Consider the following 27,663-nt stretch of genomic DNA (forward strand, 5'->3'; position numbering starts at 1 on the left):
ATCCGGACCTCCGTTGTTTCATCCCTTGTCGTTCCCATCATTCTTCCCTCTCTTCGCTTTTTTTTCGCAATCTAGACTTGAAACACCATTTTCGATTTTCTCCCCTGCTTTCTTGTGTATGCCTTGCCATGGACGCGATAACGCTTCTTGTAGCGTCTACTGCAGATTGCATAGAACGGAAAGTGGCGAAACATGCGCGACACGGCCACGCGGCATGCATAGCGTGCGCGTTTCTTTTGCTGCACCTCTTTTCGCGCGTCCGACCCTCTCGACCTCTTAGACAGGCGTCTTTCCTGAAAGCCATGGCGACGGGCTCTCCAGGCTCGCGCACGGTCGATCAGACACTGCCGTTCAAGCGTGGCAAAGTCGACGTCGACAGTCCCGACATCGCCTCCCTCCACCTCGTGAACCCGCTACCGGTATGGACTCGCATCTACGTTGGACCGTGGTTGGTCTTGTACCCAATCGCGTACTACCTGTGGATCAACTATGACACGTACATCCAATCGATCGGTACGCTCTCCCTCTTTCCCCCATCTCTTGCGCGGCTGTTCGACACTGACGAAGAATGATGCATCAGAGTGGACATTTTTGTTGTGCATCCTCCTGTTTGGAGGTCATGCCCTCAGTTTCCTCTTCACGCGATGGAGCATCAGCTTCAGATCCCGAGGCGAAGCGTACCGGGTACAGTCTCATCCCTGTCGTTCGATAACACCGTTGTATGCGACGAGCTAATGACCGAAAGCTTGAAAACAGGTCAACGACATTGGCACGGCGCAAAAGATCATGGTCCTTCCGAAAGTTCACCGCGGCAAACCCGAAATCTGTCACCTCGAACGTACACCACGTTCGGGTGGTCAACCTCCGATCGTCTACTTCTCGTACCAACGCGACAAGTACCTGTTCTCGTACTCGACTCGAACGTTCTCCCGCATCTCGTACCCTTGCGATTCGAACCCTGCCCCAACCCTGTCCACGTTCCAATCCTCGAAAGGGCTTTCGACTGCCTCGGCTTTGTCGGAGTCTTTGACGAATTACGGCAAGAACATCTTTGACATTCCAGTACCGACTTTCTCGGAACTGTTTGCCGAACATGCCGTCGCTCCCTTCTTCGTGTTTCAAGTGTTTTGTGCTGGATTGTGGTGCATGGACGAATACTGGTACTACTCGCTCTTCACCTTGTTCATGTTGGTCGCGTTTGAATGCACCACTGTTTTCCAAGTACGTTCTCTCTCTGACTTTGTCAAGGCTTCTCCCGTCTAACGTTGTCGTACCCGATCAGCGCTTGAGAACTGTCAACGAGTTTAGAAGCATGTCGATCAAACCTTATGGTATCATGGTCAGGCGGGAGAACAAGTGGATCGAGGTTCAAACCGATGAACTCTTGCCTGGAGATGTCGTTTCAATCGGTACGAGCGCAAAATCTTCTATTCTCCCGTATCGTAGCGAAATCATTGACTGATACATTTCTTTGCACGTGTCTCTCTTTTCCAGTTCGCACGAAAGAAGATTCGGGCATTCCTTGCGACTTGTTACTCCTTCGCGGATCTTGTATCGTCAACGAAGCGATGCTCTCGGGAGAATCTACCCCCTTGTTGAAAGAATCGATCGAGTTGCGACAACCGAACGAAACGCTCGACATTGAAGGAGTCGATCGCAATTCAGTCTTGTTCGGAGGCACGAAAGTGTTGCAATCTACCGCTTCGGGACTCAACGACCAACTGTCGCAAGGGTTGCAAGACGAAGGCTGTCTCGCCGTCGTGTTGAGAACTGGGTTCGGTACGAGTCAAGGACAGTTGATTCGAACGATGATCTTCTCTACCGAAACCGTTTCTGCCAACAACCTCGAATCGTTCCTGTTCATCGCATTCCTGTTGGTGTTTGCGCTCGCAGCTTCTGCGTACGTTTGGACCAAAGGTCAGTTCAAAAAACCTTCTTTTTCCGATTTCAATTCGATCGTTTCTGTTGGACTGACGAAAGCGAGTTTTGCGTTCTTTCAGGTGTAGAACAAGATCGCAAACGTTCGAAATTGTTGCTCGACTGTGTCATCATCATCACTTCTGTCGTTCCACCAGAGCTACCTATGGAGCTTTCGATGGCCGTCAATGCTTCCCTCGTCGCTCTCAGCAAATTCTGTCAGTTCTTTTCGCGAGAGGGAGAAAATCCCCTGACTTGACCCTGCGCTGGCAACTTTTTCGGCTGACTTGTTTTTCGAGTGTGCAGCAATCTTTTGTACGGAACCATTCCGAATCCCATTCGCGGGTCGAGTCGATATCTGTTGCTTCGACAAGACGGGTACTATCACGGGCGAAAACCTGGTGGTCGAAGGAGTGGCAGGTGTCGAGTGAGTTTTTGGTTCACCTCCTTCGAGTGCTCAAAATGCGCGAGCCGAAAGCTTACATTTTCGGATCTCGCAGTTCAAACGACAGCAAACGACTTGTTCCGGTTACGGAAACTTCGTTCGAGACGACTCTCACCCTCGCTTCGGCCCACGCACTCGTGCTTCTCGATGATGGTGTAGTTGGAGATCCTATGGAAAAGACGACTCTCGACGCCCTCAACTGGAAATTGTCTGCTGGGGACAAGATTGCTCCTACCGACCCTTCGAAAATTTCTACCACCGCCTCTGCTACCGTTCATGTCAAACGAAGGTTCCAATTCTCTTCGCAGTTGAAACGCATGTCGACGATCAGTCAAGTGCAACCGGAACAAGGAGGCAAGACCAAAGTGCTCGTGTCGGTCAAAGGTGCTCCCGAAACGCTCAAGAAGATGTACAAGGACGTTCCGACCGATTACGAACAAACGTACAAATGGTTCGCTCAACGAGGATCGAGGGTTCTCGCTCTCGGATACAAATGGGTTGATTCCATGTCTACCAAAGAAGTGAGTATCTTTTCCCTCGCCTCGATACCATTCGCCTTTCTCTATTGAAATCTGATCACCTTTTGTTTGTCTTGATTTTCCAGATCACGACCGTCTCTCGTGATCAAGTTGAATCGTCCCTCACGTTTGCTGGATTCCTCGTGTTCCACTGCCCGCTCAAACCCGATGCGATTCAAACCCTCAAAGACCTCGCCGATTCGTCCCACCGTTGCGTCATGATCACTGGAGACAACCCCCTCACGGCGGCTCACGTCGCACGTCAAGTCGAAATCGTCGATCGTGATGTCCTTATTCTCGACTTGAAGGAAGGCGCAGAGAACGAAACTGGTTAGTGCACTTGTATGTTTGTCTCCTGGGATGGACATGACTGACCTTTTTTCGGCGGCGAAATCAGAACTTGCGTGGCGTACTCCCGACGAATCCAAGATTATTCCAGTCGACCCGAATGAACCGATCGATCGAACCCTCCTCGACCAGTACGACATTTGCATGACTGGAGCCGCGTTGAAGCAGTACGCCGAACGTACCGAACAATGGCACGTCCTCGTACAACACACGTGGGTGTACGCACGCGTGTCGCCTGCGCAGAAAGAGTTCATCCTCACGACGCTCAAGAGTCTCGGTTTCATCACGTTGATGGCGGGAGATGGTACGAACGATGTCGGAGCGCTCAAACAGGCCAACATTGGAGTCGCATTGTTGAACGGTACTGAAGACGATCTGAAAGCGATCTTGGAACACCAGAAGAAAGAACGGGTCAAGAAGATGTACGAGCAACAACTTCGAATCACTTCGAGGTTTGGTCAACCCCCACCACCGGTTCCGCCTCTCATTGCCGAATTCTTCCCCGATGCCGTCAAAGCTCAACAAGATGCGGCCAAGACGGTGGGCAAGGACCGCCAACAAGGCAAAGTCAGCAAGGTCAGTCTCGCTCGCGATTAGTTCTGTTCTTGCAGGGAAGAAATCAAAGGTACTGAGCTTCGATGTTGTGCCGCCGCCCGCAGTTTGATGTCTCTGCAATCACGGATCAGCTCTCGAACCTCGAGGAAGAGACGGAAGTTCCCCAGATCAAACTCGGAGACGCTTCCGTTGCAGCTCCGTTCACTTCGAAACTCGCCAACGTCGTCGCCAGTACGTACTGTTCTTTGCATCGCCCAAAGTACATGCTCTCGTGTCACTGAACGACGAGTGTCCTCATACAGTTGTCAACATCATTCGTCAAGGACGTTGTACCCTTGTCGCAACGGTGCAGATGTACAAGATTCTCGCGTTGAACTGTCTCATTTCGGCTTGGGCACTTTCGGTGCAGTACCTCCAGGGTATCAAATTTGGAGATTACCAAGTCACCATCACGGGTATCCTGATGAGCGTCTGCTTCATGTGCATCTCTCGCGCTCGGGTGAGTCCTGCAGTCTACCTTTATGCTGGCGGTATTCTTGCTGATGACGTGGAATTTCGATTTTAATCTCAGCCCGTCGACAAGTTGTCCAAGGAACGTCCTCTCGGCACCATCTTCAACTTTTACGTGGTCGCTTCGATCCTCATCCAGTTTGCGATCCACGTCGCTGCGTTCATCTACCTCACGAACCTGTGTGAACTATTTGATCCGTAAGTCGTCCAGACAAGCTATCTCTGCAGTGCGTTCTCGCAATTTGACCAGTCTATTTCTGTCTGTTCTTCTCCGCATGCAGTCAAGCCGATGTCGTTGTCGATCTCGAAGCCAAGTTTTCGCCCAACTTGCTCAACTCGTGCATCTACCTCATCTCGCTCTCGCAACAAGTCTCGACGTTCGCGATCAACTTCACCGGTCGTCCATTCCGAGAGGGAATCACCGAGAATTCCGCACTGTACTACGGACTCTTGGGAGTCGCAGCGGTCGCGTTCTCGGGAGCGACGGACTTTGTGCCCGAGTTCAACCGCTGGTTGCAACTTGTCGACATGGACTCTGCCGTAAGCCACCTTCGCTTCCCCTCTGCACATCGCGGAATTCCGAAGCTGAAAAGAATTCGGCATTTCTCGTTTCAAAAGTTCCGCATGCGTCTGTGTATCACCATGGTGCTCGACTACGGAGGAGCTTGGCTCGCCGACATTGTGCTCAAGTACTTCTTTGGCGACACGACTCCAAAAGAACTCATCACTCGAGGTTCCGAGAGGCGCGAAGCTCGAAGGATCGCTCAGAAGCACGAGCAAGAGTTGCTCGAGCAAGTCAAGAAGGACGAGTGAACGAATCTCGATTTCGTTAGATCGACGATGTCTGAAAAAACCCAAAAAAGCTGTAGTAGAAACCCTCTCAACTCCACCTCTATATTTCCTCCTCTCCCCTCCCTCTCTCCGTCTCCTTACTCTCGCATCTCTAGTCTCTTTCTCTTGCAAAGCACAGTATTCAGTATCCTCATCCCCGATTGGCCGGAATGGATGGTTTCCGCGGATGAAAAAAAAAAAAAAAAAAAGGACACCGAGCGCTGTCTGTCCGGAGCGCGGGGCGTTTGCCCAATGCAGACTCTCGTCTCTTCTTCCCTTTTCCCACTCATTCTCTACCCTATCTCGCTCAGCGGGCGAGCTCAATTCGGACCTCAAGAGTTGGCTGCGGTCGTGAGGTGAGTCGATCTACTCGACTTCTTCCGTACCGGTTTCTCTTGCACTGATCACGTTCGACCCCTTTCGGAATCAGATCGTACAACTCGATCTTCCTGCCGGATTGATCGATTCGTGAACTCAACACGTCATGGGGTCTTCTAGGAAGAATCGGGACAAGTACGACGATTACTCATCCTCATCCCGACGCAAAGACCGCTCGAGATCTCGATCTCGCTCTCGCAAGTACGATTATGACGATTCCTACGACGATGATGGCTACTCGAGCAGGAAGAGCAAGGACAAGAGTAGCAGCAAGAAGTATCGCGATCGGGACTATTCGTATTCGAGTTCGTCACGCGACAATTTCGATGACGATGGGAGGAGTCGGAACAGTGCGAAGAAGGAGGACAGGTACGACGATCGTTCGAGCTATGATGATCGTCGAGGACAACAATCGACATATGCCGATGAGCGATCTCAGCAATCGTACGCTCCTCGCCAGGATGATCGTTATTCGCAGGGTCAAGGTCGGCCTCGGATTCTGTCCTCTCTGCGCTTTGTATGAGTGTGTGACTGATCTTTTTGATTCTGTATTACAGCGCCTTATGGCGGATCCTCTTTGCAGCAAACGCAGTATGGCTCGGCGCCTCAACCTCAATCGTCGTGGTCGGACGATGGCCGATACGCTGGACCTCCGCCCGGCGACAATCGACCTCCTCCATCTGCTGCTGGTGACTATTACGGTCGCTCAGACTCGTACTCTGCGCCGCCAGAGTCGAGCTATGGTGCACGTTCCTCGTATGGCGATCGCGATGCGTATGGCCAGCCACCTCGGGATCAGTATTTCGGTGGACCTCTCCGTCCGGTCTACGCTCCGAGCGTCGCAAATTCGCAGTCGACCGGTTACGATGCTCGTCCCGAATACCCTCGAGCTCCAGCATCCGCTCCAGACTCGTACCGCCGAGACTACTCGGCAAATCCTGTACCTTCGAGCTACGAACGAGCTCCACCGTTCCCTGGACCCCCTCCGCCTGTCCCTTCCCCCGGATCTATGCTTCCTCCTCCGCCGGCGGTTCCTGATCAGTGGCAGGCATACTACGCTCGGCAACAAGCACAGGTCCAAGCTTTGCCCGCCCAAAATACGCAGCCTCCGCCGCCAACCCCCGCTCCACTGCTCGAGAACGGAGCCACAGGTCACTGGAAGCCTGGAGAGAACGGACAATGGACTTGGGTCATTGTCGCTCCCGATGTACCTCCCATGTCTTTGCCACCTGCTCAGGCTCAGCCCTCGCCTCCCGCTCCGGTTCAGTCACAGTATCAACCTACTCAAAGCTTCTCCATGCCTCCGCCCCCACCGCAGCAGCAACCAGTCTACCCCACTCAATCCGCTTCTCCATTCTTCCCCCCTCAGCCCTTTGCGCCTCAAGCTCAACGTCAACAATTCCCTCAAAGCCCTCAGCCACTTCCACAGCCCCCCTTCGCTCCGGCCCCGGCTCAGCCTTTCTTCACCCCGCCGTACTCGGCATCAGCTCCTCCAACGACGATGAATCCTTACGTTGGTCCGCAACAAGTGTACACTCCTCCGGTTCCACCAGTCCAGCCTCAAATGCCCCAACCCCCTCCCCTTCAGAATCCGACGTACCCTGCGCCTCAACCTCAGCGACCGGTGTATCAACTGGTCCAACCGGTCGAGCTCATTCAACCGGCAGCTCCAGCTCGTCCTCGACCTTCGGCGCCATCAGTTCCCGCCGAATCCGAATCTTCGGAAGACAGTCGAGGTAGATCACGAAGGAACGATGATTACGATGACGACAGTGATGGTAGGTCTAGGTCACGTTCGCGACGAGGCAGATCAAGGTCGCGTTCGAGGCGTAGAAGATCTCGCAGCCGTAGCAACGGCAGGGACCCTAGCCGAGGTCGAGACTATGTCGAGTACGAAGAGAAGCATTACGTCAGGAGTAGCGATCGTAAGGATCGAAGGGACAGTGTTGCAGGTCAACAACCTCGGTTCGACGATGATCGACGCTCTTCTCGACGTGAAGACTCAAAGCCCGCGCCACACCTCGTCCGTCGTATCGAGGTATACGACAACAACGATCGCGATCGTCGTGAGCCGGTCTACGAGATGAGATCGCTCGGGAAGGGTCAAACGCGAAGGCCGAGTCTGAGCGTCGAAGCTGAACAACAAAGGCAACTCGCCGCGTGAGACTTTCTCCTTTGTTCTGCGACCGAAACGCAAGACAATTGCTGAATCTTGTCGTTCAATCGAAGCCGGATCGCCAGAGAAGAAGCCGCTATCCTCCAAGAGCGCTTCAATTCGACCAAGTCGTCCAAGATTCGCGTCGAAGATCGATCTGACGAAAGTTGGGAGCAAGTAGAAGCGCCTCCTCAAGCGAGACGAGCGAGGCGAAACAGCGTTGCGAACAGCTTTCGGCAAAATCAGTACGATCCTCTCGTTCGCAATCGTCCCTAACGTCTTCCCCCACTGACCGCCTTGATCCCTATCGTCTCTAGTGTCGTCGAAGAGAATATCGAGCCTCACCGTCCCGCTGTGACTCCAAAGCCAGCGATCGACAATGCGAAAGCTTCAAGAATTGCCGCTTGGTCCCGTGCCGTTCCTACGTCCGAGATGGACACGCTCTCTATCCAAGACTCTGCCATTTCTCGTCCGAGATCTGCCTTGAAAGGTGGTCGTGCGAATGCGATCGCCTCAAATGCAGGTGAAGATGATTTGGATTCGATCGTCGAACCTTTCGATCCATTCGCTCCAGTCACGACTGCTCAGAGCGCTTCGAATGTTTACCCAAACTGGGTGAGCTTGTTTCTCCTTGTCTCGAAACTGTGCTCGACTCGCCTTTCTGATCGAAATTCGATCCCTTGACGGTCCAGCAGCAATCGGCAAGGCGATGAGGAAATGCTGATGTACTGCTGTTCTGCAATGATTAGCTGAAGTTGTACAACTTGCGTTCATCTGGCTGTCCGTTAAAGTACTTTGAAAGCTGTGTGATCAGCGAAAGAGTCCTTTTTGCTCCTTCATATGCATTGCGAAAAGTTTGGATCAGCTTTGTATCTCTCTCTGTCTCTTCCTCGAGGGCGGTTTGGCTCAAAACGCGTTCTATCAAGGGCTACTTCTCTAAATGTGCCGAGAAAGAAACTGAGTGTCTACGAGCATGTAATTGCAAGAAGCCGATATCGGCGTATGTATCAAGAGCAGTAAAGGTTTTACTAAACAAAAACAGAAGGAGAGAGAGAGAGGGTCTGCATGCCAACCTGAGAACACAAGCCAACTGAAGATTAGAGACCGATGTGAATGACCAAAGAAACAAACTTGAGGAAACATCAGGGTGTACGGGAGTGACAAGAGAGAGTGAGAGAGGTACGATTTATTCGGAAGATTGACGAGACTTGTTGCGACGAGTGAGACGGTGAGGATCCTGTTCGACAACAAACCACTGAGTATCCAATATTGTGGGCGAGACGAGGGAATGGAGACCTTCAGGACTCACTTTGTCCACACACGCACATCCTCCGCCACCCGTCGGAACTCCAACGATCTGCGTTTTGGTGACGGTCACCGTGACAGTATTGTGGTGACCCGTTCCACCAGTCGAAGATGGCTTGGGTTTGGGCTTGGTCGTCGTAGTGGGTTTGGGCTTGGTCGTCGTAGTAGGTTTGGGCTTGACGGTCGTGGTAGGTTTAGGCTTGACAATCGTGTGCTTGCTCGTAGTGTGAGGCGGCTTGATCGAGTGGGTGGTAGTAGGTTTGACGGTAACAGGAGGACGGGAAGGTGCGGAAGGTCCGCAGTTGCAGTCCCAGTGCGGAGGAGGATGGAAGGGGAACGACCAGTGAGGACCTTGGTGTTCAATGATCCACGAAGAAGGAGGAGCTGTCGAAAAAAAAAATCAGCACCAGAGCATTTGAGAGGCAAGGAGAGGGGAAACAAGAGATCAAGCTCACTCCACCAAGTCGCCTTGCCACAACTCGATTGCCATTGAACCGGGATTGACCACGAAGATCCGCATTGCCACGAGACAGAAGGAGCCCAACCGACACCAACACCGAACCAGAACCATCCCTCGGGAACCCACGCAGGTCGGCCGTTTCCGTGGTGATCGACTTCGAACCCATCTTTGCCAGAACCGTCGCATTGCCAACCAGCCGATGGGAGAGAGGGCAAGCCCCAGAAGGGAGGAATTGTGATGCCGATTCCAAAGTCGAAACCGGCATTGTGCTTGATCCAAATGGCAGAGGGTTCTGGGCGGCGAGCAACGAAGAAAGGGTCAGCAAGCATAAATGACAGCTCGGGTAGAAGAAGGGAGATCTCACTCCACCAGGTGCACAAATGAGCTTTCGGAAGGAAGATCGAGGGGATTTGGAATCCAGCATCAATCTCGAAGCCGCGGGGAGGGGCCCAGCCAATGTTGGAGCCGAACCAGAGCCATCCCGAAGGGATGCCGTAGGGACGGCCGTTGCCCTTGAAGTCGATCGTCAAACCATCACGACCGCTTCCTGATGAGAGATCAAAGCAGGTCAGGTCTTTGCCCAAGGCTGTCGGTTGTGAGGTACGGTCTGAGGCTCACCGTTGCATTGCCAGTTTGCGGCCGGGAACAGGCCCCAATGAATCGGGGCGGTGAAGCCCAAGTCGATGCCAATGTGATGCTGCTTCCAGGCGCGCGAGGGACCTGCAGAGAGGTAGGGAATCAGTTTGGCCCATTCGAATTCTAGAGAAGCTCTGTGAGTCCAAGACTAACTCCACCAGGTGATTAGATGGGCCTTGGACCAGAATTCGGCAGAGAATTCGAACGAGGATGAGCAACTCCAAGAAGCGCTCGGAGCCCAGCCGATTTCGACTCCAAAGTACAACCATCCGTACGGGATATGCGCAGGACGAGGTTTGCCGTGAATGTCGTAATTGTAGCCGTCTCGACCGCCGCCGTTGCACCTCCAGTTTCTCGAAGGGAAACGGGCCGAAGCATGGCCGTGATGACCCCCGATGAGACCGCCCAGAAGGCCATCGAGAAGTCCAAAGGTGGGATCGCGAGCTTCGAGGTGGTGCGTCGAAACGGGATCAGAGTGCGCTGCGAGTACCGAGGAAGTCGCGCCAGCGACAAGAACGAGCGTGGCGAGTTTCATGCTGAAACTCGGAGGAAGGAGAGACGAAGGTCGGCTGACGAAAGGAGTGTGAGGTCGAAGTCGAGGGCGACGAGCAGATGGAGAGGAAGGAGATGCGATAGAGAAAGAACAGAGAGAGACGAGCACCGAAGAACGAAAGAGGATGGGATTGCCAGCGTGAGAACCGTGCATTGTCCGTTTCCCTGAAGTGTTACCGAAGCGGCGTACGGCAGAATCTCAGTTCAAGACTCTGAAGTCGGCTCGATGACTGAGCGCAAGGGTGCTTCCTCTTGGTAGGGTCAACTCGGCTGAATTGACACGAGGCAAAGCATTCACGCAGCGTGGCGATGAGGCCACGAGCCGACTCCTCGCCGAAGCGTCCCGACTTGATCACTAATCTGAGACTCTATAGCGACAGTCTGTGCGGAATGCAGAGGCTCGGACGTAGCTAGAGAGGATGCGAATGTGGAACGGAAGAGGCGCGTGCTCCAAACCTTGCTACCCGAGTCGGGTCCGCAGGCAGTGACCTGAGCTGGGACTGTTCAGCACGTAGAAGCAAGTGCTGCCTGAGCGTAAACACCCGAGCCCGATCGAGCGGTCAGATCGCAGATTGCCTGCGAGGCCGTAGAGACGTGTCGCGGTCGAGGGGAAGGCCTGGTGGTTCCGCTTTGGCATAGTCGTCGGTTCAGCGAGGTGTAGTGTTTCGGGTAGACGGTTTCGGTTCAGCTGGTTGGATACGAACCGGCTATGTGAGAGCCGGCGAATGCGGCGGCTTTGCTCTCCACTTCTTCCCGACGCGACACTCGTATCCGCTTCTCGACTACTAGAACCACGTCTACGAACGTCTGTCTCCCGGCCTCTATCGTCTGCACCGCTTCTGCCTCTCGAAATCACCCCCACTTGGCAACTGCCGACCCGCATTTGTTTTTCATCTGTTTCTCTCGCTTGTACTCTCTCCGCCTCACTAGACAACATGGCAATCGGATTGAGCGACTCTGCAACGCACGCCGTCTCCGGCGCAGCTGGCGGATGTATCGCCATGTGAGTCCGGGTGCTGTCCTTGTTCCACTCCCGGCCTCTTCCGGCAATTGTTTGCTTTCAAGCTCACCTCGCTCGCATGCGCGACTCGCTAGGGCGATCACCTATCCGCTCATCAACCTCTCGACTCGCTCGCAGGTCGCAGCGAAAGCTGAGAAGGAGGGCAGTCGGGCCGCCGCGTTGCGCATCATCAAGCGCGACGGCATCGTCGGCCTCTACGACGGCTTGAGCTCGAGTCTGCTCGGCATCGCCGTCACGAACGGAATCTACTACCTCTTCTTCGAAGAAGCGCGTGCTGTCGTCCTCAAGACGCGCAAGGGTGGGCGCGCAACCCTCTCGACGCTCGAGTCGATCCTCGTGAGTGCCTTTGCTGGCGCTGCCACCTCGATCTTCTCGAACCCGATCTGGGTCATCAACGTATGTGTCTTTTTCCATTCTGCCTCCTCATAATACACAATCCGGCAACGTTTGACGCGTTTTCGTTTCCCAGACCCGCCAAACCGTGCGCACCACCGTCGCACCTCAGGCAAACCTCCCGACGCCTTCGAGCAAGATCGTCGAGAAGCGTCTCAGCATGTGGCAAACCATCCTGCACATCCTCAAGACCGATGGTCCCGCCGCATTCTTTAGTGGACTCGGACCCGCCCTGATCCTCGTCTCGAACCCGATTCTCCAGTTCACTGTACGTTTCAATCCTGTTTTGCAAGTCGGTCTCGAGATTCTCACTGAGCACATATGCGTTGCCGCGTAACAGCTCTTCGAGCAGTTGAAGAACTTCTTGCTCCGGCGTAGGCAGCTGCGATTGAGCAAGTCGCATGCGAGTGCCCCTCCCTTGTCCGACCTCGACTTCTTCCTTCTTGGTGCTATCACGAAGCTCTTCGCGACTGGTACCACTTATCCCTGTGAGTGTCACTTGAAAGGCACTTCCAAGCGCAACACATGGCCTAATGGGGTTCGTGGTCAGACTTGACGGTCAAGGCGAGGATGCAAGCTGGCAACGCCGAGGGCAAATCCTACACCTCTTCTCTCGACGGAGTTCGCAAAATTGTCAAACAGGAGGGACTTGGTGGTTTGTACCGTGGTATCGGTCCCAAGCTGTACGTCTCTTTCGGTTCATTTGCTCATACTTGCGCTCACTTCTGACGAGGTGACTTTGTCCTTCCTCATAGTACTCAATCTGTAGCAACCGTGAGCCCCTTCATGCAAGCGGGTATTAGCCCGGAGCATGATCGCTAATCTTGCGTCTCCTCACAGGCTGCTATTCTTTTCCTCGCCAAGGAAAAGATCTACGCTGCCACAAAGAAGGTGAGGGTTTCTTGTCTTGTGCACGTTAGGACGGCAAGAAGCTGACGATAACTTTGACAGGCCGTGTCTCGCGTTGCTGTCGCTGCCTAAATTCATCTCGTCATCTCTGATGTCATGAACAAACATCTTCCTGTGGTACAATACTTGAAATTCCGAATGTATCGACACCCAATCCTGATACACCTTGTTCGACTTTTGTTGGACTTGTCCGAACGAGTGCTGCGAGACAGTCTTGCTGTGAGACTCGAGTCGGCAAGTCGTCACTACATATCTCTGGCCTCCTGTCAGGCTGTCACAGCCTCACGGACCGTCACACACGGGTCACTCGTTGCGTCAGAGTCCAGACGGTTTTTGCAGAGCGTCATATCTCCAACGGAGCCCGAAAAGTCCCTTGTGACACCGTGCGGCGTTCGTCTGTCCGAACCCGTTGAAGCGCTTCTTCCTTCCTCCTTCTGCTTGTACCACTTTGGCTTACTCCTCACCAGCCGAACCCCATCCCGGTCTCTTAATCTTCTACAGTGCGCTTTAGCATCGCTTTCGCCGGTACCTGGCGGCAACCTTTGCCACGCTTGTTGGCGCTGCCAACACGGATGGCACTTTCAGCGACGGAGAAGCTCAGACTCTTTTGGTGTGGTTCCCTCCCATCACCCGACCTGCGTGAGTCTAGGAAAATCTGCTGAAAAGCGTTGCAACTCGAACATTGACACGGACCCCCAGTTTTTCTTTGGTCTTCTCCCAGCGGCGGTGAGGTTTTCCAGGCTGGATCTCGACAGATCGCTTCCTGGTACATCATGCAAACCCAGGAGATCGAGTCTGCTGTGCGAGCAAGAGCTGACGTCGAGAGGAATCCGCTCTTGCAGGAACCGTCAACTCCCGACGGGCTTCAACTTGACTCAAGTCGGCAAGAAAGCGGACCTCATGGCGTTCTCGACCGTCCCGTGCGGCCTTTGTGCAAGCGCCGCATAAGGTGTCGTTAGTTCCTTGTGGATGTATGTAGCGCTTCGGGGTCGTGCTCTGGTAACGTTACTGAAGTGGACGTCGGCTCTTCTCGCGAAAGAAACTGAAGACCAGGGATAAACTCACCTTGCATCTATCGCATACAGGTAGCGTGTTGATTAGTCCGATCGCTTTGAAAGGTCCGATCTCGATCATCGTTCCGACTTGATCGATATGAGCCGCTGCCTTAGAGGCATTGGCTTGCTCGGCCTCATCGTGTTCGTTCCAATATTCGATCTCCATGTCCTTTCCTCCTCTCTCTTCATCCGCCTCTTCAGTCGTTGCGCCTTTCCCGATAGTCTTCCTCTTGTTGTCGATTTTGTCGATGTCGGCGATCATCGACTCGGACCAGCGCTTCACCTAAACTCTGAGCAAACCGAGTAGATACTCTGCAGCATCATCCATGTCGGTGCCCCTGAACTTGACGACGATGTCCTCGACTATCGTAGTGTACTCGTCGAGAGCGACGAGGAGCTGGGCGAGATAGCGGGTGTTGGATAGGCGAATTCCACAGATACGCTCATCGCTTCGAAAAGCGCGAGCGAGGGGTTTGACGTGGCTGACGCTGCAGAGTATCTACTCGGTTTGCTCAGAGGTTTGGTGAAGCGCTGGTCCGAGGTAATGATCGCCGACATCGACAAAATCGACAACAAGAGGAAGACTATCGGGAAAGGCGCAACGACTGAAGAGGCGGATGAAGAGAGAGGAGGAAAGGACATGGAGATCGAATATTGGAACGAACACGATGAGGCCGAGCAAGCCAATGCCTCTAAGGCAGCGGCTCATATCGATCAAGTCGGAACGGTGATCGAGATCGGACCTTTCAAAGCGATCGGACTAATCAACACGCTACCTGTATGCGATAGATGCAAGGTGAGTTTATCCCTGGTCTTCAGTTTCTTTCGCGAGAAGAGCCGACGTCCACTTCAGTAACGTTACCAGAGCACGACCCCGAAGCGCTACATACATCCACAAGGGACTAACGACACCTTATGCGGCGCTTGCACAAAGGCAGCCCGGAACGGTCGAGAACGAGAGTATGTCGGTCTGCTTGAACCTGGTCCTCTTTGAGCAACTTCAACGGCTGACCGTTCTCATTTACCCACAGTGAGTCGACCGAGCTTAGACGGACTCTTTGGGAACATCGCAAAGAGCTCTCTTGCGAGAATCCTGCTTGTACCAAAACCATCGTAAGCTCTGTCAAATTCCTTGAATTCCAAATTCCATACGACTGAGATACTCCGCATCGGATAGACCGACGAAAACCCAGATTCGATGGTGGGGAATTCAGCAGCGGTTCGATGCGACTACTGCGCACTTTACCTCAGACGACGAGGCGACTTTGTCCTATTTCATAGCACTCAATCTGTAGCAATCGTGAGCCCCTTCATGCGAGTAGGCATTAGCCCGGAGCATATTTGCTAATCATGCATCTCGTCACAGGCTGCCATCCTTTTCCTCGCCAAGGAAAAGATCTACGCTGCCACAAAGAAGGTGAGGGATTCTTGTCTCGTGTACGCTGTGACGGCGAGAAGCTGACGATAATCTTGACAGTCCGTCTCTCGCGTTGCTGTCGCTGCCTAAATTCATCTCGTCATCTCTGTTGTCATGAACAAATATCTTCCTGTGGTACAATACTTGAAATTCCGAATGTTTCGACACCCCATTCTTCCGATCTCGTGCTGCGAGACAGTCTTGCTGCGAGACTCGAGTCAGCAAGTCGCCACTATCTCTGGCCTCCTGTCTCCGCCGCACGGACCATCGTACGCGCGGCACTCGTTTGCGTCAGACGGTCTTTGCAGAGCGTCATATCGTCAACGGAGTCCGAGACGTCCCTTGTGACACCGTGCACCGGCGTTCGTCTGTTCGAACCCGTTACTCTGAAGGAGTTCTTCCTTCCTTCTTCCTTCTGCTTGTACCACTTTGGCTTGCTCCTCACCATCCAATCACGGTCCCCTTCCCTTTATCTTCTATAATGCGCTTCAGCATCGCTTTTGCCGGTACCCTGGCCGCAACCTTTGCCACGATTGTTGGCGCTACCAACACGGATGGCACCTTCAACGACGACGGAGCGCATACTCTTTTGGCGTGGTTCCCTCCCATCACCCGTCCCGCGTGAGTCTTGAAAACTCTGCTGAAAAAGCAGTACGACTATAGGATTGACACGGTCCCCCTTTTGCACTCTGCTCCCAGTGGTGGTGAGGTTTTCCAGGCTGGATCTCAACAGATCGCTTCATGGTACGTACAACCCCAGGAGCTGAAGTATGCTGTGCGGGCAAGGGCTGACATGGAGAGGTTTCACTCGTCCAGGAACCGTCAACTCCCTACGGGCTTCAACTTGACTTCAGTCGGCAAGAAAGCGGACCTCATGCTCGGATACACGATCCCCGATGTCCTATCGTACCATCTCGAACACACTCTCGTCAAGGACATCATGTTGTACGAGGGAGATGCCGAAGTCGAGTACACCTTGCCCACGGACCTTCCGACTAGCGATTCGTACTTCCTCGCCCTCGTCGGTTCAAGCTCCAACGTTTCACCCAAGTTTACGATCAAAGGCACTCAAGCTTCAACTACCGAGACTCTTGCTCCTGCCGAGTCAAAAGACTTGGACTTGGAAGACGAAGGCCTCCGTCGCATGCGTAAACTCAAAGCATGATCTCCTGATCCCCAGCTTCAAGCTTGCGTACAATCCTTCCTTACTTGCTTTATCTCTCTCTCTGTGATCGTGTCTGCCAGTCAGATTTTGTCCCCTTGGAACCTCAGGTTTGCAATTGGTTCAAACTATAGCGTTCAAAGATGGGTACCATGGGTTGTGTGCATGGGATCGAGCGCACTTTGTCGTACCCGAATGGCTCAGGCTTTGCAAACGTGTCAGTCGAGTTACGGTACAACGTTCAAGCGCTTCACTCGAGCCGAGCAAGATCAAGTTTCGGCAGCGTTGCGCGGGTAATCCAACACGGGGCGCCTAATTGGTCGGCAAGTCGCGGTCGAAGAGCTTTCGCGGCTTGCACATCAGCTCGAGAGAGAAGAACAAAAGCCTCCGGATCGTGTAGTGAACGTCATTAGAGTCGCTGTTGCAAGTGAGTCGGTGCGGAAAGTCGCCGAGAGAGAGTACTCGCGACGTTTCATGAAATACGCGCCGCACGCCGTTCCTGCCTCTCCATTCCACCGCCACTCCATACCCTATCGCACAACACGATGTCGACGGACAAGAAATACACTTGGGAGGAACTGCGAACTGAGGAGGCCAAGAGCAAAGATGGAATCCTCATGCTCCTCCACGGCAAAGGTACTGTCGTCTCGTTTCGCTCAAGGCTCACTGCAAGGTCGCGTCTGACCAATGATGATCGCGTGTAGTGTACGCGATCAGCAAGTTCCTCGACGAGGTGGGTGTTCTCTCGGATCCGTTCGCGTTGTTGTCGAATCATGAACACGAAACTCACGTTGCCTGTGTTTTGGGTTTGTCATAACAGCACCCAGGAGGAGACGAAGTCTTGTTTGGAGAAGCCGGTCGGGATGCGACCGAGGCATTCGAAGATGTGGGACACTCGGATGAGGCGCGCGCACTGCTGAAGAAGTACTACGTCGGTGAAGGTCCGGAGGTACGTCTCTCTCACACTACGCATACCCTCTCTGTCACCGCCTGGTTCAGTGTTCGCGTATGAACACGCGTGGCGAGCGAGACTCGGGAGCATGGACAGGCTCGTGTGACTTAACTACGAACCTGCTCCCTCGCGCTACACAGCATTGTGTTCTAGTGTGACCAGATCAAACGCTGAAACTCCTTTGTACACTTGATTCTACAGGGAACCGCACCTGCAGCCCCCAAGTCGGCTCGTCAAGCTGCCGGAACAAGCGATAACAGCTCGTCAGTCACAAGCTCTCGCTTGACAGCCTCGCAGTCCTGGCTGGTCAAAGCTAGCTAGTGATCGAAAATTGACACGGTGTTGACTCTGGATACAGGTCTGGAGGGTTCTCATATCTCCTTCCTCTCGCCGGAATCGTCGCCTACTTTGCCTACCGGTAAGCGATCACCATCCTTTCTCGCTACAGGTTAGTCCTGGTTATATCTGACGTTGCAACGGTCTTGGGTGTAGATTCTATGAGCAAAAGACTGCCGCATCCGCCTAGAAGACGTCCGCGATTGTCCCGGTCCGTAATTTGCTGCGGGAGTTCGAGGGTTTGGGTTTCTTTCAATTTTCGCCGTGCTGTCATTATACACCCTTTCCTCATTGCATCTGTACCTCCTGCGCTCAAAGGGCAAATCGAGAAAAAAGAGAGAGTGGAAAAGCACAAGCGGTGCGCCGCAAGTTGGCAACGCGTTCGCGAATTTTACAAGTCGCGCGCGAATGTCAGCGAGTCGCGAAATCCATCAACATCTTGCCGTCACTCTGCCGGCTCACCGCGCAATCTGGAGTCAAGAGACACGCTCGAGCTGCCGGTACAAGCTTGCAAGGTGTAGCGCTCGCCGCTGGACGGCTCTCTCCTGTGGACGCGAGCCTCACCTACATCTCACTCCGCCAACCTAGGCAGCTCTGGCAACTCGAAAGCAACGAGGTTTCGCTTGTGTGAAGTTCAAGATGCCCAAGGCAGCGGCTACGAGGCAGTACGGCAGAAAAGCAGCTGGGAAGGCGGTACCAGCACCTCGACCGAAACCGGCAAACAAGGGCAAGGTTAAGGGCAAGGCGAAGAAAGCAGGCGATCAGGAGGACAGCGACAATGTGTGTAGGACAGTCTTGGTGCGATTCGTCAATGCGTCGATGCGCTGACCAATTCGTGCGCTTTGACGCCAAACAGGATGGTGAGAATGACAAGTTCAGGGCAGATTCGGGCTCGGGTCGCAAGGAGCAGCTCGTCCTGTCGCTACCACCGATGACAAACATTGAGCAGATCTTTTCCGACATGGTGTCGCGTTATTCGGACGAATTCAGCGCTGTAATCACGACCCTCAAACGTCCGCTTCGAATCGCAACCATGTGCTCGGGCACGGAATCCCCGATCCTTGCACTGCGCCTCATGTTCCGGGCCCTCGAACAGCAGACTGGAGTCAAGGGAAGGATGCAGCACATCTTTTCGGCAGAGATCGAACCGTTCAAACAAGCCTACATCGAGCGCAACTTTAGTCCACCGATCTTGTTTCGAGACGTTACCGAGCTGTGAGTCTCTACTAATTGTACTTAGGCTCACACAGCTCTGACTGACAGCATATCTTGATGTAGAGCGGACGACGAGGCAGTCACTGCTTACGGTGCAAAAGTCGCTGTACCAGGTGATGTCGACATGCTGCGAGTCGGCTTGCCTTCCCTCTTGTTTTCGCTCGGCTTGCCAACTGACTCTACTCACGTTACAGTATCGCGGGTACGTCTTGCGTCGACTATTCGACCCTGAACACAAAGCAGAAAGGGATCGATGCAGGCGGAGAATCCGGTCAGTCTGGCACACGATTTCCACTGCCCACGTCTCGGGGGCTCATTGAATTGTCGAGCAGGGCGAACTTTCATGGGCATGCTCAAGTATGTCGAAAGACATCGACCGGGCATTGTCATCCTCGAGAACGTGTCGAAAGCGCCATGGGATCAGGTCGTTTCCAAATTCGAATTTGTCGACTACGATGCGCAGGTCGTTCGGCTCGACACGAAAAAGTACTACATTCCGCATACTCGCACTCGTGGCTGTACGTGATTGCTCGAGACGTAGTACCTTTTGGTTTTCAACATTGACAAGATGACTTTCACTAATCCAGACCTCATTGCGGTACCAAAAGTCAAAAAGTCCAAAGGCCAGAAAAGCTCAGAGATGATGGTCGAAGAATGGGTACAACGGATCAAAGACGCCGAGCGAAACGCTTCTGCGCCGACTGAACAGTTCCTGCTCGATTCGGACGATCCCCGCATCCACCGTGCTCGACAAGAAGTGGCCCTTGCCACTCAACGGATCAATGCCGACGGCAGTCAACGAGCCGCAGTCGACTGGTACAAGTGCGAACAGCGACACTCGGTGCAACGACAGCTCGAGAAACTTGGACTCGCAAGGCCTCTCACGGATTGGAAGGATGGTGGCGGGAAACCGCAGATGCCTGACGGATCGTGGCAAGACTGGGTCGAAGCGCAAACAGAAAGAGTGCTCGATCTAATGGACATTTCGTTCTTGCGAGACGCGGTGCGAGGAACCGATATCAGTGCGTTCTGCTAGACTTTCCTGCGGCACCATGTACATCAACCGACCCGAACTTTTCATGTAGCCTACAAGTCGGCGATCTGGAATTTGTCGCAAAATGTTGACCGGACGACAGCCTCGAAGGTTTACGGAATCACGCCTGTTCGCTCTAGCTTCTTCCAGCAGGGAAACGCAGCTCTAACTTTCTCTTCGACAGTGCCTCACTCCGAACATGATCCCGTACCTCACGAATCGAGGCGGTCCTCTCGTCGGGCTCGAGGCCCTCGCTCTGCAGGGTCTTCCGATCGATGAGCTTCTCCTCACGCGCGAGAACAGCGATCAGCTCGCAGACCTGGCAGGAAATGCCATGTTCGTGAATTCTACTCGTCCTCATCATGTCATCATCGCTCACTCTGAATTTTGCTTGAGCAGGACTTCAACCGTCGTCGGCTCGGCAATTATGCAAGCGCTGATTGTCGCAGGAAACACATTGCGTGCCGCTGCTCCAGACGATAACGAAGACGAAACTATGGTGGATCCTGAAGTGACGAATGAAGATCTCGATGGTCGCTTCCGCGGAGAAAACCGCCTCAAAGAACATATCGTCGACTTTGCATCTTTCGAACCACCACCTGCCGATTTGCTCGACCTTGCAGACCGATCTGCGCGCAAATGTACGTGCGAAGGGCCTGATTCTCTCTCGACACATCCCACTGCGACATGCGTCAAGTGTGGCCATTCTGCTTGCTCCTTGCACCAAGGCAAGCCCAAGCATGTCTACGAGCCCGCCACGCATGAACGCCTGCTTCCCGAAACCTTCGAAAGCAAGATCAAGACAATGCTTCCCATGCGTCTCACCGTGCCCGGTTTCGACGACGCGAGCTTGCGTTCCCTTGTTGCAGAGGTCTTGAAGAGCGGCGTCGAAGTAGACGACGTATTGGCCGAAAAGTATCTCGAAGCCGTCGCGCCGGCTCTGGCGACCGCCGAATTCCACTTCAGTCGAGTCGAACGGCGAAGAGGGTGGTCTGTCATCTTCGAAAGCGAAGGGGCACGTCTCGAATTACATCTCGAGAAAAACCTCCTCGAATGGCGCTTGTTCATAGCCCCTCCTGCTGAAGTGCGTCATCCGTGTCTATCAGATGCGCATCAGCTGATATCATGCGCGCTCCGAACAGCTCGCCACAATCGATCCACTCCGGCTCTTTCTTCTCCATCCTGTCGCTCGAATGCGATTGATACCTGGCTCGAAATCGCTACTCGAAGGCAACTGGGAATTCTGCATTCCGCTCAAGGCCTCCACTGCCGCAATCGAGATGACCTTCGACGACTTTGTTCCTTCGTGGCGAGCAAAATTACAGTTGACCGACTTTGTTGATGAGCAACGACCGCGATACATCAACGTCACATTCCGCGGCAGCGCCGATGCTGTTAGTGGTCTTCCATGTTCGCTCTCGCATTAGGTAATTGATTGCCTGCCTCTTTTATAGCTCGATCGCTCCATCGATGGCAAGTATGTCCTGGAAGATCTCTGCGGAACCGCATGTAATTCGCTCTACCGTCGGTGTGATCCTCAAGATCAAGATCCGCTCTACTTCTTCTTCGACCCGTCTTCGTACCTCGAAGTCGAACACGACTCCTTCGTTTTCGCAGACGATTGCTCGCGAGTGCTTACCCACCGTCGCTTGATTGCGAATCTCGATCCGAAATGGCGTCCGCCATATTCGGCAGATGAAAGGACCACGTCAAGAGCCGCCAGAGCAGAACTCAGTATCGCGCGCCACTGGTCAACGGTCCCCAATGCTCGACTCGTCGCCGGCACCGACAATCTCGCCGAAGACAACTGCTTTTCGACGATCGCCTCTGACTTCAGGCTCTCGATTAGTCATGACGATTGCAAGTACACGGAGAATCTCCTGTCCGCTGTCGTTAAGCTGAACAAGGCCCCCTCAACTCGCTGGGCGAATGAGACTTTCCACGAGGTCGACCTTCATCTCGAAGGTCCAGAGGTATTTTCTAAGATCCGCTGGATGCTATCAAGAATCCCAGACTGGGAAGTTTTGCAACAATGGTCTGAAGTTGACGCCTCTGTAAGTCTGCCATTGTCGACTCTTGCACACAACCCGCTAATTCGGTTAGACATGGAACGTAGACGATTTCGACTGAAGTGTGCCAAACTTGCGCGCCTGTCTCTCCAACAGTCAAGTGGCTACGTGAAATCAAGCCTGCGGGATCGTCGCTGAGGATCAACGTACTCGCGCTTGAAGATGGCAAGGAAGCCGCAGACTATGAACATGTAAGGCTCTTCCTCATCCTGTCACCTCGATCCTGCGTACTTATTCGCACCTCCCAGAACAGGCCCTCAAGGACCGTCCTTCGCCTGTACTCTTGCATACTCGACAGATAGGTGATCGTTTCGAGCTACGCATCGGTCTGAATGCGGCTTCCCTATCGCATGCTGCACTAGCCCAGCTGCCTCACCCAACTCTCAGCCGCTGGAAATCTTCGGCACCCAAAGTGGAATGGCGCCTCGCGAACAGTGGTACTCATGGATCGAAGCTGGGGCGGCAGGGCCTCTCGGCAACGTTCACGATCAAGAGCAATCGTGACAGTCCGTCGACAAGCCAACCCCCGACGTTTTCCTCGTTCCCTCTCCGCCCCGAACAGCTGCGCTCGCTGTACTGGATGATAGAACAAGAGAACGACCCGCAGCCGTGGATCGAAGAAGAGGTCGCCGAATACTTGCTTCCAGAGATGAACTGGCATGCTGAAGCGCGGGCCTCAAGGGCAATGACCATCAGAGGCGGTGTCGTTGCCGATGCTGGTCAGGCACTTATCCACCTCTACTAGCTGCTTCGTAGGCTGACCCCTGTTGATTCACACGACAGTCGGTTATGGCAAAACGGCCATCACAATTGGCTTGATCTGCGCCCGCAAGGAGCACGATTCTAATCCAGCGCCCGAGCAAGGTCGCATAGCGGTCAAAGCTACTCTCATCGTCGTGCCGAAGCATTTGGCAAAGCAATGGCCGAAGGAGATCGACAAGTTCACCGACTCGGGACTCACCGTCGTTGAACTGCAGACGGCGTCTCAGCTCAAGCAGTGCACGGTACAGACAATCGTTGAGGCTGATATCGTCATCATGCCCGAGAGTCTCTTCGGCTCACCCGTCTTCTGGTCACTCTTGCAAGTTCATTCGTTGCTAGCCTTGGTCTTTGCAACTGTCATGCTGATATTGTTTGGGTTGATCGCAGCACCGACTTTGCCGCAAGCAAGACTGAATGCAAGTTTGACGACAAAGGAAACCGCTACTTTCGACATTGTGTCAATCAGGCACTGGGTACTCTCGGAGAACAAGTGGACAGACTCGTGAAAGAGGGCGCTGGCGCGGCATACAAGAAGATTCAGGAAGCTCGTAAGCATCGAGCGGCGCCTCCGACCGATGTATTCATCCCGACTTCTCGCAAATCCTCCGTCAGTTGATTCCTTCCGCCGTTGTTTGAGAGTCACTCCCTTACCTCACCACGCGACAGAATAAGAAAGCGGAAGCCGACCACGACGAGGCCGATAATTCCGAAGACGAGGATCAGCCAAAAAAGAAAGCGGCCAAGGGCAAGAAAAAGCTCGTCGACATGAACGAGAAAGAGCTCAAGAAGGTCCTGGCACACCGCGACAACAAGGACAACAAGGATGTCAAGTCTCTTGGCCAAGACGAATGGAATTTCGGCAGCAAAAGCGTCGCGAAAGACTGGACGGCCATGAAGGCGCCCCCTCTTGCCATGTTCTCGTGAGTGCAAATAACTGTGGGCCCGACTGCATTCAGGGTTCTGAGTCTAGCGTTCTCCTTCCAGTTTTGCTCGAATCGTTGTCGACGAGTTCACCTATACGAGCGGCTCAGTGTTGGTCGGCATCCATCACATCCGGGCTCGTGCTCGCTGGGTTTTGTCTGGCACACCACCTCTGTCGGATTTTTCCGAAATCAAAAGGCAAGTGCCGATCTCATCTCGCTGCCGAATGAGTCTTATATTGCTGACCTCGGCTGCCTCTGTGTCTCCTTTAGCATTGCGAGTCTGCTGCATTGCCATCTCGGTATTCATGACCCAAGCGAGGGGCGAGACAAGACTGTCGACATGCGGAACGCGGAGCAGACCTCGGCTGAGAAGTTCCGCTCGTTCTGCGATGTGCGTTCGAGAGCGTGGCATGCACGCCGTGATGAGATCGCTCAGCGCTGTAAGATTCCATTGCTTCTGTCCTTTACGTTGTGCTGACTCGTGCTCTGGCCATCAATCATCAGTCTTGGATCAATTCGCCCGACAAAACATTGCCGAAATCGACGAGATTCCTCTAGAAACTGAAATCATCAATGTGCAACTCCCCGGCGCAGAGATGGCGTGAGTATTCTTTGATCCGAAAACGGCTGCAGCGAAGTGATTGACGCTCTGCTTTACGCTCGCAGAATCTACCGAGAACTCGAGCATCATCTCTACAATATCGACCCTGCTCTGTGCGCAACCCTGATCCTGGCCCCTTTGAGATAGAGGTGCTGATCAGATGGAGGTGCTGATCAGTGCTTCGAATCCTGCAGCGCCAAAATCGCGAAGATCAAACCGGAAAAGGCTGGCGACCGGCAAGCTCTTGCTCCTGTCTGAGGTATCGCTGTCTTAACTAAACAATTCTCCGATCGGATGTAGTGACCGACGCCTTCGTGAAGCCCTCGGTAAATCCAAGACACCTGAAGAAGTAAGTCACTTGAAGCTATACAGAATCGGGTTGCCCAGGCTCAGCAGACTTCCCTTATCGCAGGCCCTTCTCAAGCGATGCTCGCATTTCACGCTGGATCTCGATGAATCAGAGCTGTTCGACTCGAATGTCGAGAGCGTTTGCGAGTTCATCCTCCGCAAGCGAGAGCATCAGGTCATGGACTGCCGCGAACAGTTCAAACGCAAGATTGCGAGCTGTGCCTTCATGCACCGCTGGATTGAGCGACAGGACTGGAGCGACAACAAGAAGCTCAACGCAACGCCTCACTTTCTCAACACGCTTTCAGTACTTTTCAACAACGGCTATGGCGACCGTGCAGGCAATGAATGCCTTCGCGAGATCGCTTTGTCTGTGGGATGCACTTGGGATCCCAACAACAAGGTCGCAGGCGTTACCCGTACAGCCCCTGAAGACTCACCAAAACCTATCGCGAAGGATGTCGAGGCGATACTAGCCAAGAAAGCCACAAAAGAGACGTCCGACGAGTATGCAGTCGCCAAGGTTCTGCTTCTCCGCACAGCTTCCCTCGAAGTACGCCGGCTCGGCAGTGAGCTCATCGGCCGGTTTCGCTCGGCACGCTACTTTGAGTGCGTCCGCAGATTCGTTCGAAAGATGGACGCCAGCAGGGACAGCAAAGTCAGCCAAAAAGAATCGGACGACTGCTCCGACTTTGCCGTCCTTTCATGCTGTGGTCATGCGGGTACCGTCGACGAGATCAAACAGGCCGTGCGCGATGGACGCTGCATCGACCGGGACTGCCTCGCGCAGGTCAGCTCGCAATATGTCCTCGACGCCCAAGCTCTTGGCACCGACGTCCACTCTGGAAACTTTGGCCACAAACTCGAGACGCTCATCACACTTATCGAGGAGACTCCGGAAGAAGACCGATGTCTCGTGTTCGTCCAGTTCGACGATCTTTTCGACAAGGTGCACGAGGCTCTCACGGTGTACGGTATTCCGACGAAAGTCATCATGGGTGACTGGAGAACGCAGTCGAGCGCGATTGACGACTTTCAGGACGTTGACAAGAAGGGCCAAAAAGTTTTGCTCTTGAAAGCGACCGACTCCTCCTCGGCTGGTACGCTTCTTGCTCCTGTTATCTCCTGACACGATCTAGGATTGACATGAATCGAGGTCTTGTTGCCAGGTGCAAACCTGACCGTTGCGAATTGGGCATTCTTTGTTTCCCCGATTCTGACCGATTCGAGGGCGCAGTACAAAGCGTGCGTCACCTGCCTTCTTTCTTTCTGATTAGCGTCTGATCGAGCTCGCCCACCATACAGGCTCGCAACGCAAGCGATTGGTCGCATTCACCGATATGGTCAAGTCAAAACCGCGAACGTCCTACATCTGCTTGTTCCGGCCACGGTGGATCATGATACGTTCGCGAATCTGAACGAAACCCCCATCGATTCTCTCGTCAAGCCGTCTCGCAAAGCTATCGTCAACCCTCTACGTGAGAAGAGCCACGAATACGTTCCACTGAAGCGGACAAAGGACAAAAAGGAGAAAGATGAAGAAGAGGCGTGGAAGAAGCTCGATCTCGAAGCTGCGCGAGAGATGGAGTCGAACGCAGAGCTTGCACTTGTCAACGATTTCGAGCGTCCCGCCGAGGCTGGCAACCGTGGCGATAAGGACCGCCCAAATTCGTCGAAACGCAATACCAAGCCGAGCAGGCGGAACTCAAGGGTGTACACCATATCTCATGACGACGAAACCATGTCGGACGGCGACTCGGAAGATTCGGAAGAACTTGTTCTTTCGGACTCTAGCGCAGGCAACGCGGATACCGATATCGCCGTAATCGTGAGTACCATCTCTAAGCCTTGTTTCTGCAAATCCACTATATTCACGTTAGCTTCCGGTTCAGGGAGGGGATGATGACGACTTCGAGATGAAGTCGGGCAGAGCGACATCGCCCGTTGCTCCGGTATGCTTTCTGCTTCTCGAAGCGCTTTATTCTCAATTGACACTGGTACCGACTTGTAAGGTTGCACGCTCTCGGCGAATAAGAGCGAGAGTCTCGTACGTAGCCCAGATGGAAGAATCCAATGGCGAGACAAGCGAAGAAGATGCAGAGGTGGAGGCAATGCTCACTCCTAGAACCGTATGTGTATCTGCTCATTCGTGCATCGCTGCGTTTGCTCACATGCGAGCTGTGCGGCACAGAGCGGTAAGCGCAGCAATGTCAACCCGACGCAGAACCAGGAAGAAGCGTCCTTGTTACGCAACAATAAAGCTGCAACCGCTGAAACGGCCACCTCGAACAAGAATGAGGGTAAGGGAAATCCTCGTGGAGCTGTTGCGTCCGAAGAAGAGCCCCCGGTCGTCAAGAAGCGCAGGTTGAATTCGTCTCGTTCGTCATTCATTGGTGTCTTCGTTCCGCCTGCACCTTCATTCAGTCCTGTCAAGCGCACAAGAGCCCTATCAAATGCTGCGACCTCCGCCGTGCCTCTCAACACGTCGACTGTGACATCGAGGATTTTGACCGCATCTACCGACACCACGTCGATCCCGCCAAGCGCTGCAACCACACCTGCCATTCTAGCAAGCATTCCGCCTGCTTCTGCCACTCTAGCGAGCTCCACAAGCGATGGCTCGCAGGTGGCAGGAACAAACAAATCGAGAGACGAGACCGCCGAGAGCGAAGAGGGCCAGCCACATGCAGGACAGTCGAGCGTCGCAACTGAGTCCAAAGAGGCGAGTCCCGACGATCTCGACTCTGACTGTGTCGATCGAGAGCAAGAGCAGGAGCAAGGAACGGGCGCGACAACGCCAAGCGACGAGCTTACGGATCTGTGCGCGGAGAAGCAAGCCGACGGTGCAAAGTAGAGT

The 27,663-nt window shown here is 53.7% G+C and overlaps 8 protein-coding genes across 8 annotated transcripts; 7 read left to right on the forward strand and 1 right to left on the reverse strand.

The window, feature by feature from the left end:
• Positions 1-302: 302 nt before the first annotated feature.
• Positions 303-5,106, forward strand: SPF1 (ion-transporting P-type ATPase SPF1; the record flags this gene model as incomplete). Its single annotated transcript, XM_076679302.1, has 15 exons — positions 303-513; positions 581-684; positions 757-1,221; positions 1,283-1,409; positions 1,495-1,917; positions 2,001-2,135; positions 2,224-2,344; positions 2,418-2,883; positions 2,967-3,210; positions 3,278-3,804; positions 3,888-4,014; positions 4,086-4,282; positions 4,355-4,491; positions 4,575-4,833; positions 4,912-5,106. The coding sequence occupies 15 exons, from the start codon at positions 303-305 to the stop codon at positions 5,104-5,106; spliced, it is 3,738 nt and encodes a 1,245-aa protein (XP_076533611.1).
• Positions 5,107-5,608: 502 nt separating this feature from the next.
• On the forward strand, positions 5,609-8,370 carry JCM15063_000134 (uncharacterized protein; the record flags this gene model as incomplete). Its single annotated transcript, XM_076679303.1, has 5 exons — positions 5,609-5,987; positions 6,060-7,662; positions 7,732-7,902; positions 7,975-8,272; positions 8,350-8,370. 5 exons carry the CDS (start codon positions 5,609-5,611, stop codon positions 8,368-8,370), a joined length of 2,472 nt encoding a protein of 823 aa, XP_076533612.1.
• A 473-nt stretch (positions 8,371-8,843) lies between these two features.
• On the reverse strand, positions 8,844-10,593 carry JCM15063_000135 (uncharacterized protein; the record flags this gene model as incomplete). The annotated part of the gene is made up of 6 exons (XM_076679304.1): positions 8,844-8,894; positions 8,967-9,346; positions 9,418-9,714; positions 9,787-9,969; positions 10,041-10,142; positions 10,212-10,593. 6 exons carry the CDS (start codon positions 10,591-10,593, stop codon positions 8,844-8,846), a joined length of 1,395 nt encoding a protein of 464 aa, XP_076533613.1.
• A 952-nt stretch (positions 10,594-11,545) lies between these two features.
• On the forward strand, positions 11,546-13,881 carry JCM15063_000136 (uncharacterized protein; the record flags this gene model as incomplete). The annotated part of the gene is made up of 10 exons (XM_076679305.1): positions 11,546-11,613; positions 11,706-12,027; positions 12,101-12,292; positions 12,365-12,512; positions 12,575-12,707; positions 12,780-12,798; positions 12,865-12,915; positions 13,445-13,572; positions 13,655-13,699; positions 13,776-13,881. The coding sequence occupies 10 exons, from the start codon at positions 11,546-11,548 to the stop codon at positions 13,879-13,881; spliced, it is 1,212 nt and encodes a 403-aa protein (XP_076533614.1).
• A 651-nt stretch (positions 13,882-14,532) lies between these two features.
• Positions 14,533-15,495, forward strand: JCM15063_000137 (uncharacterized protein; the record flags this gene model as incomplete). The annotated part of the gene is made up of 3 exons (XM_076679306.1): positions 14,533-14,766; positions 15,355-15,405; positions 15,466-15,495. The coding sequence occupies 3 exons, from the start codon at positions 14,533-14,535 to the stop codon at positions 15,493-15,495; spliced, it is 315 nt and encodes a 104-aa protein (XP_076533615.1).
• A 391-nt stretch (positions 15,496-15,886) lies between these two features.
• JCM15063_000138 (uncharacterized protein) lies at positions 15,887-16,570 on the forward strand (the record flags this gene model as incomplete). The annotated part of the gene is made up of 3 exons (XM_076679307.1): positions 15,887-16,026; positions 16,105-16,149; positions 16,222-16,570. 3 exons carry the CDS (start codon positions 15,887-15,889, stop codon positions 16,568-16,570), a joined length of 534 nt encoding a protein of 177 aa, XP_076533616.1.
• Positions 16,571-17,112: 542 nt separating this feature from the next.
• JCM15063_000139 (cytochrome b5-like heme/steroid binding domain-containing protein) lies at positions 17,113-18,045 on the forward strand (the record flags this gene model as incomplete). The annotated part of the gene is made up of 6 exons (XM_076679308.1): positions 17,113-17,203; positions 17,272-17,300; positions 17,388-17,516; positions 17,721-17,782; positions 17,878-17,937; positions 18,012-18,045. 6 exons carry the CDS (start codon positions 17,113-17,115, stop codon positions 18,043-18,045), a joined length of 405 nt encoding a protein of 134 aa, XP_076533617.1.
• A 449-nt stretch (positions 18,046-18,494) lies between these two features.
• JCM15063_000140 (uncharacterized protein) lies at positions 18,495-27,660 on the forward strand (the record flags this gene model as incomplete). Its single annotated transcript, XM_076679309.1, has 28 exons — positions 18,495-18,635; positions 18,712-19,070; positions 19,134-19,199; positions 19,265-19,341; positions 19,403-19,588; positions 19,658-20,092; positions 20,156-20,232; positions 20,288-20,439; positions 20,503-21,187; positions 21,246-21,497; positions 21,558-22,157; positions 22,220-22,363; positions 22,426-22,891; positions 22,956-23,253; positions 23,322-23,541; positions 23,601-23,854; positions 23,919-24,053; positions 24,128-24,297; positions 24,362-24,458; positions 24,524-24,571; positions 24,653-24,694; positions 24,759-24,807; positions 24,871-25,906; positions 25,976-26,051; positions 26,112-26,634; positions 26,699-26,758; positions 26,819-26,935; positions 26,998-27,660. The coding sequence occupies 28 exons, from the start codon at positions 18,495-18,497 to the stop codon at positions 27,658-27,660; spliced, it is 7,428 nt and encodes a 2,475-aa protein (XP_076533618.1).
• Between the last annotated feature and the right edge of the window lie 3 nt (positions 27,661-27,663).

The sequence above is a fragment of the Sporobolomyces koalae genome (genome assembly GCF_050403365.1).
Source record: "Sporobolomyces koalae JCM15063 DNA, S_koalae_JCM15063T_v1_ctg21, whole genome shotgun sequence".
NCBI lineage: Eukaryota > Fungi > Basidiomycota > Microbotryomycetes > Sporidiobolales > Sporidiobolaceae > Sporobolomyces > Sporobolomyces koalae.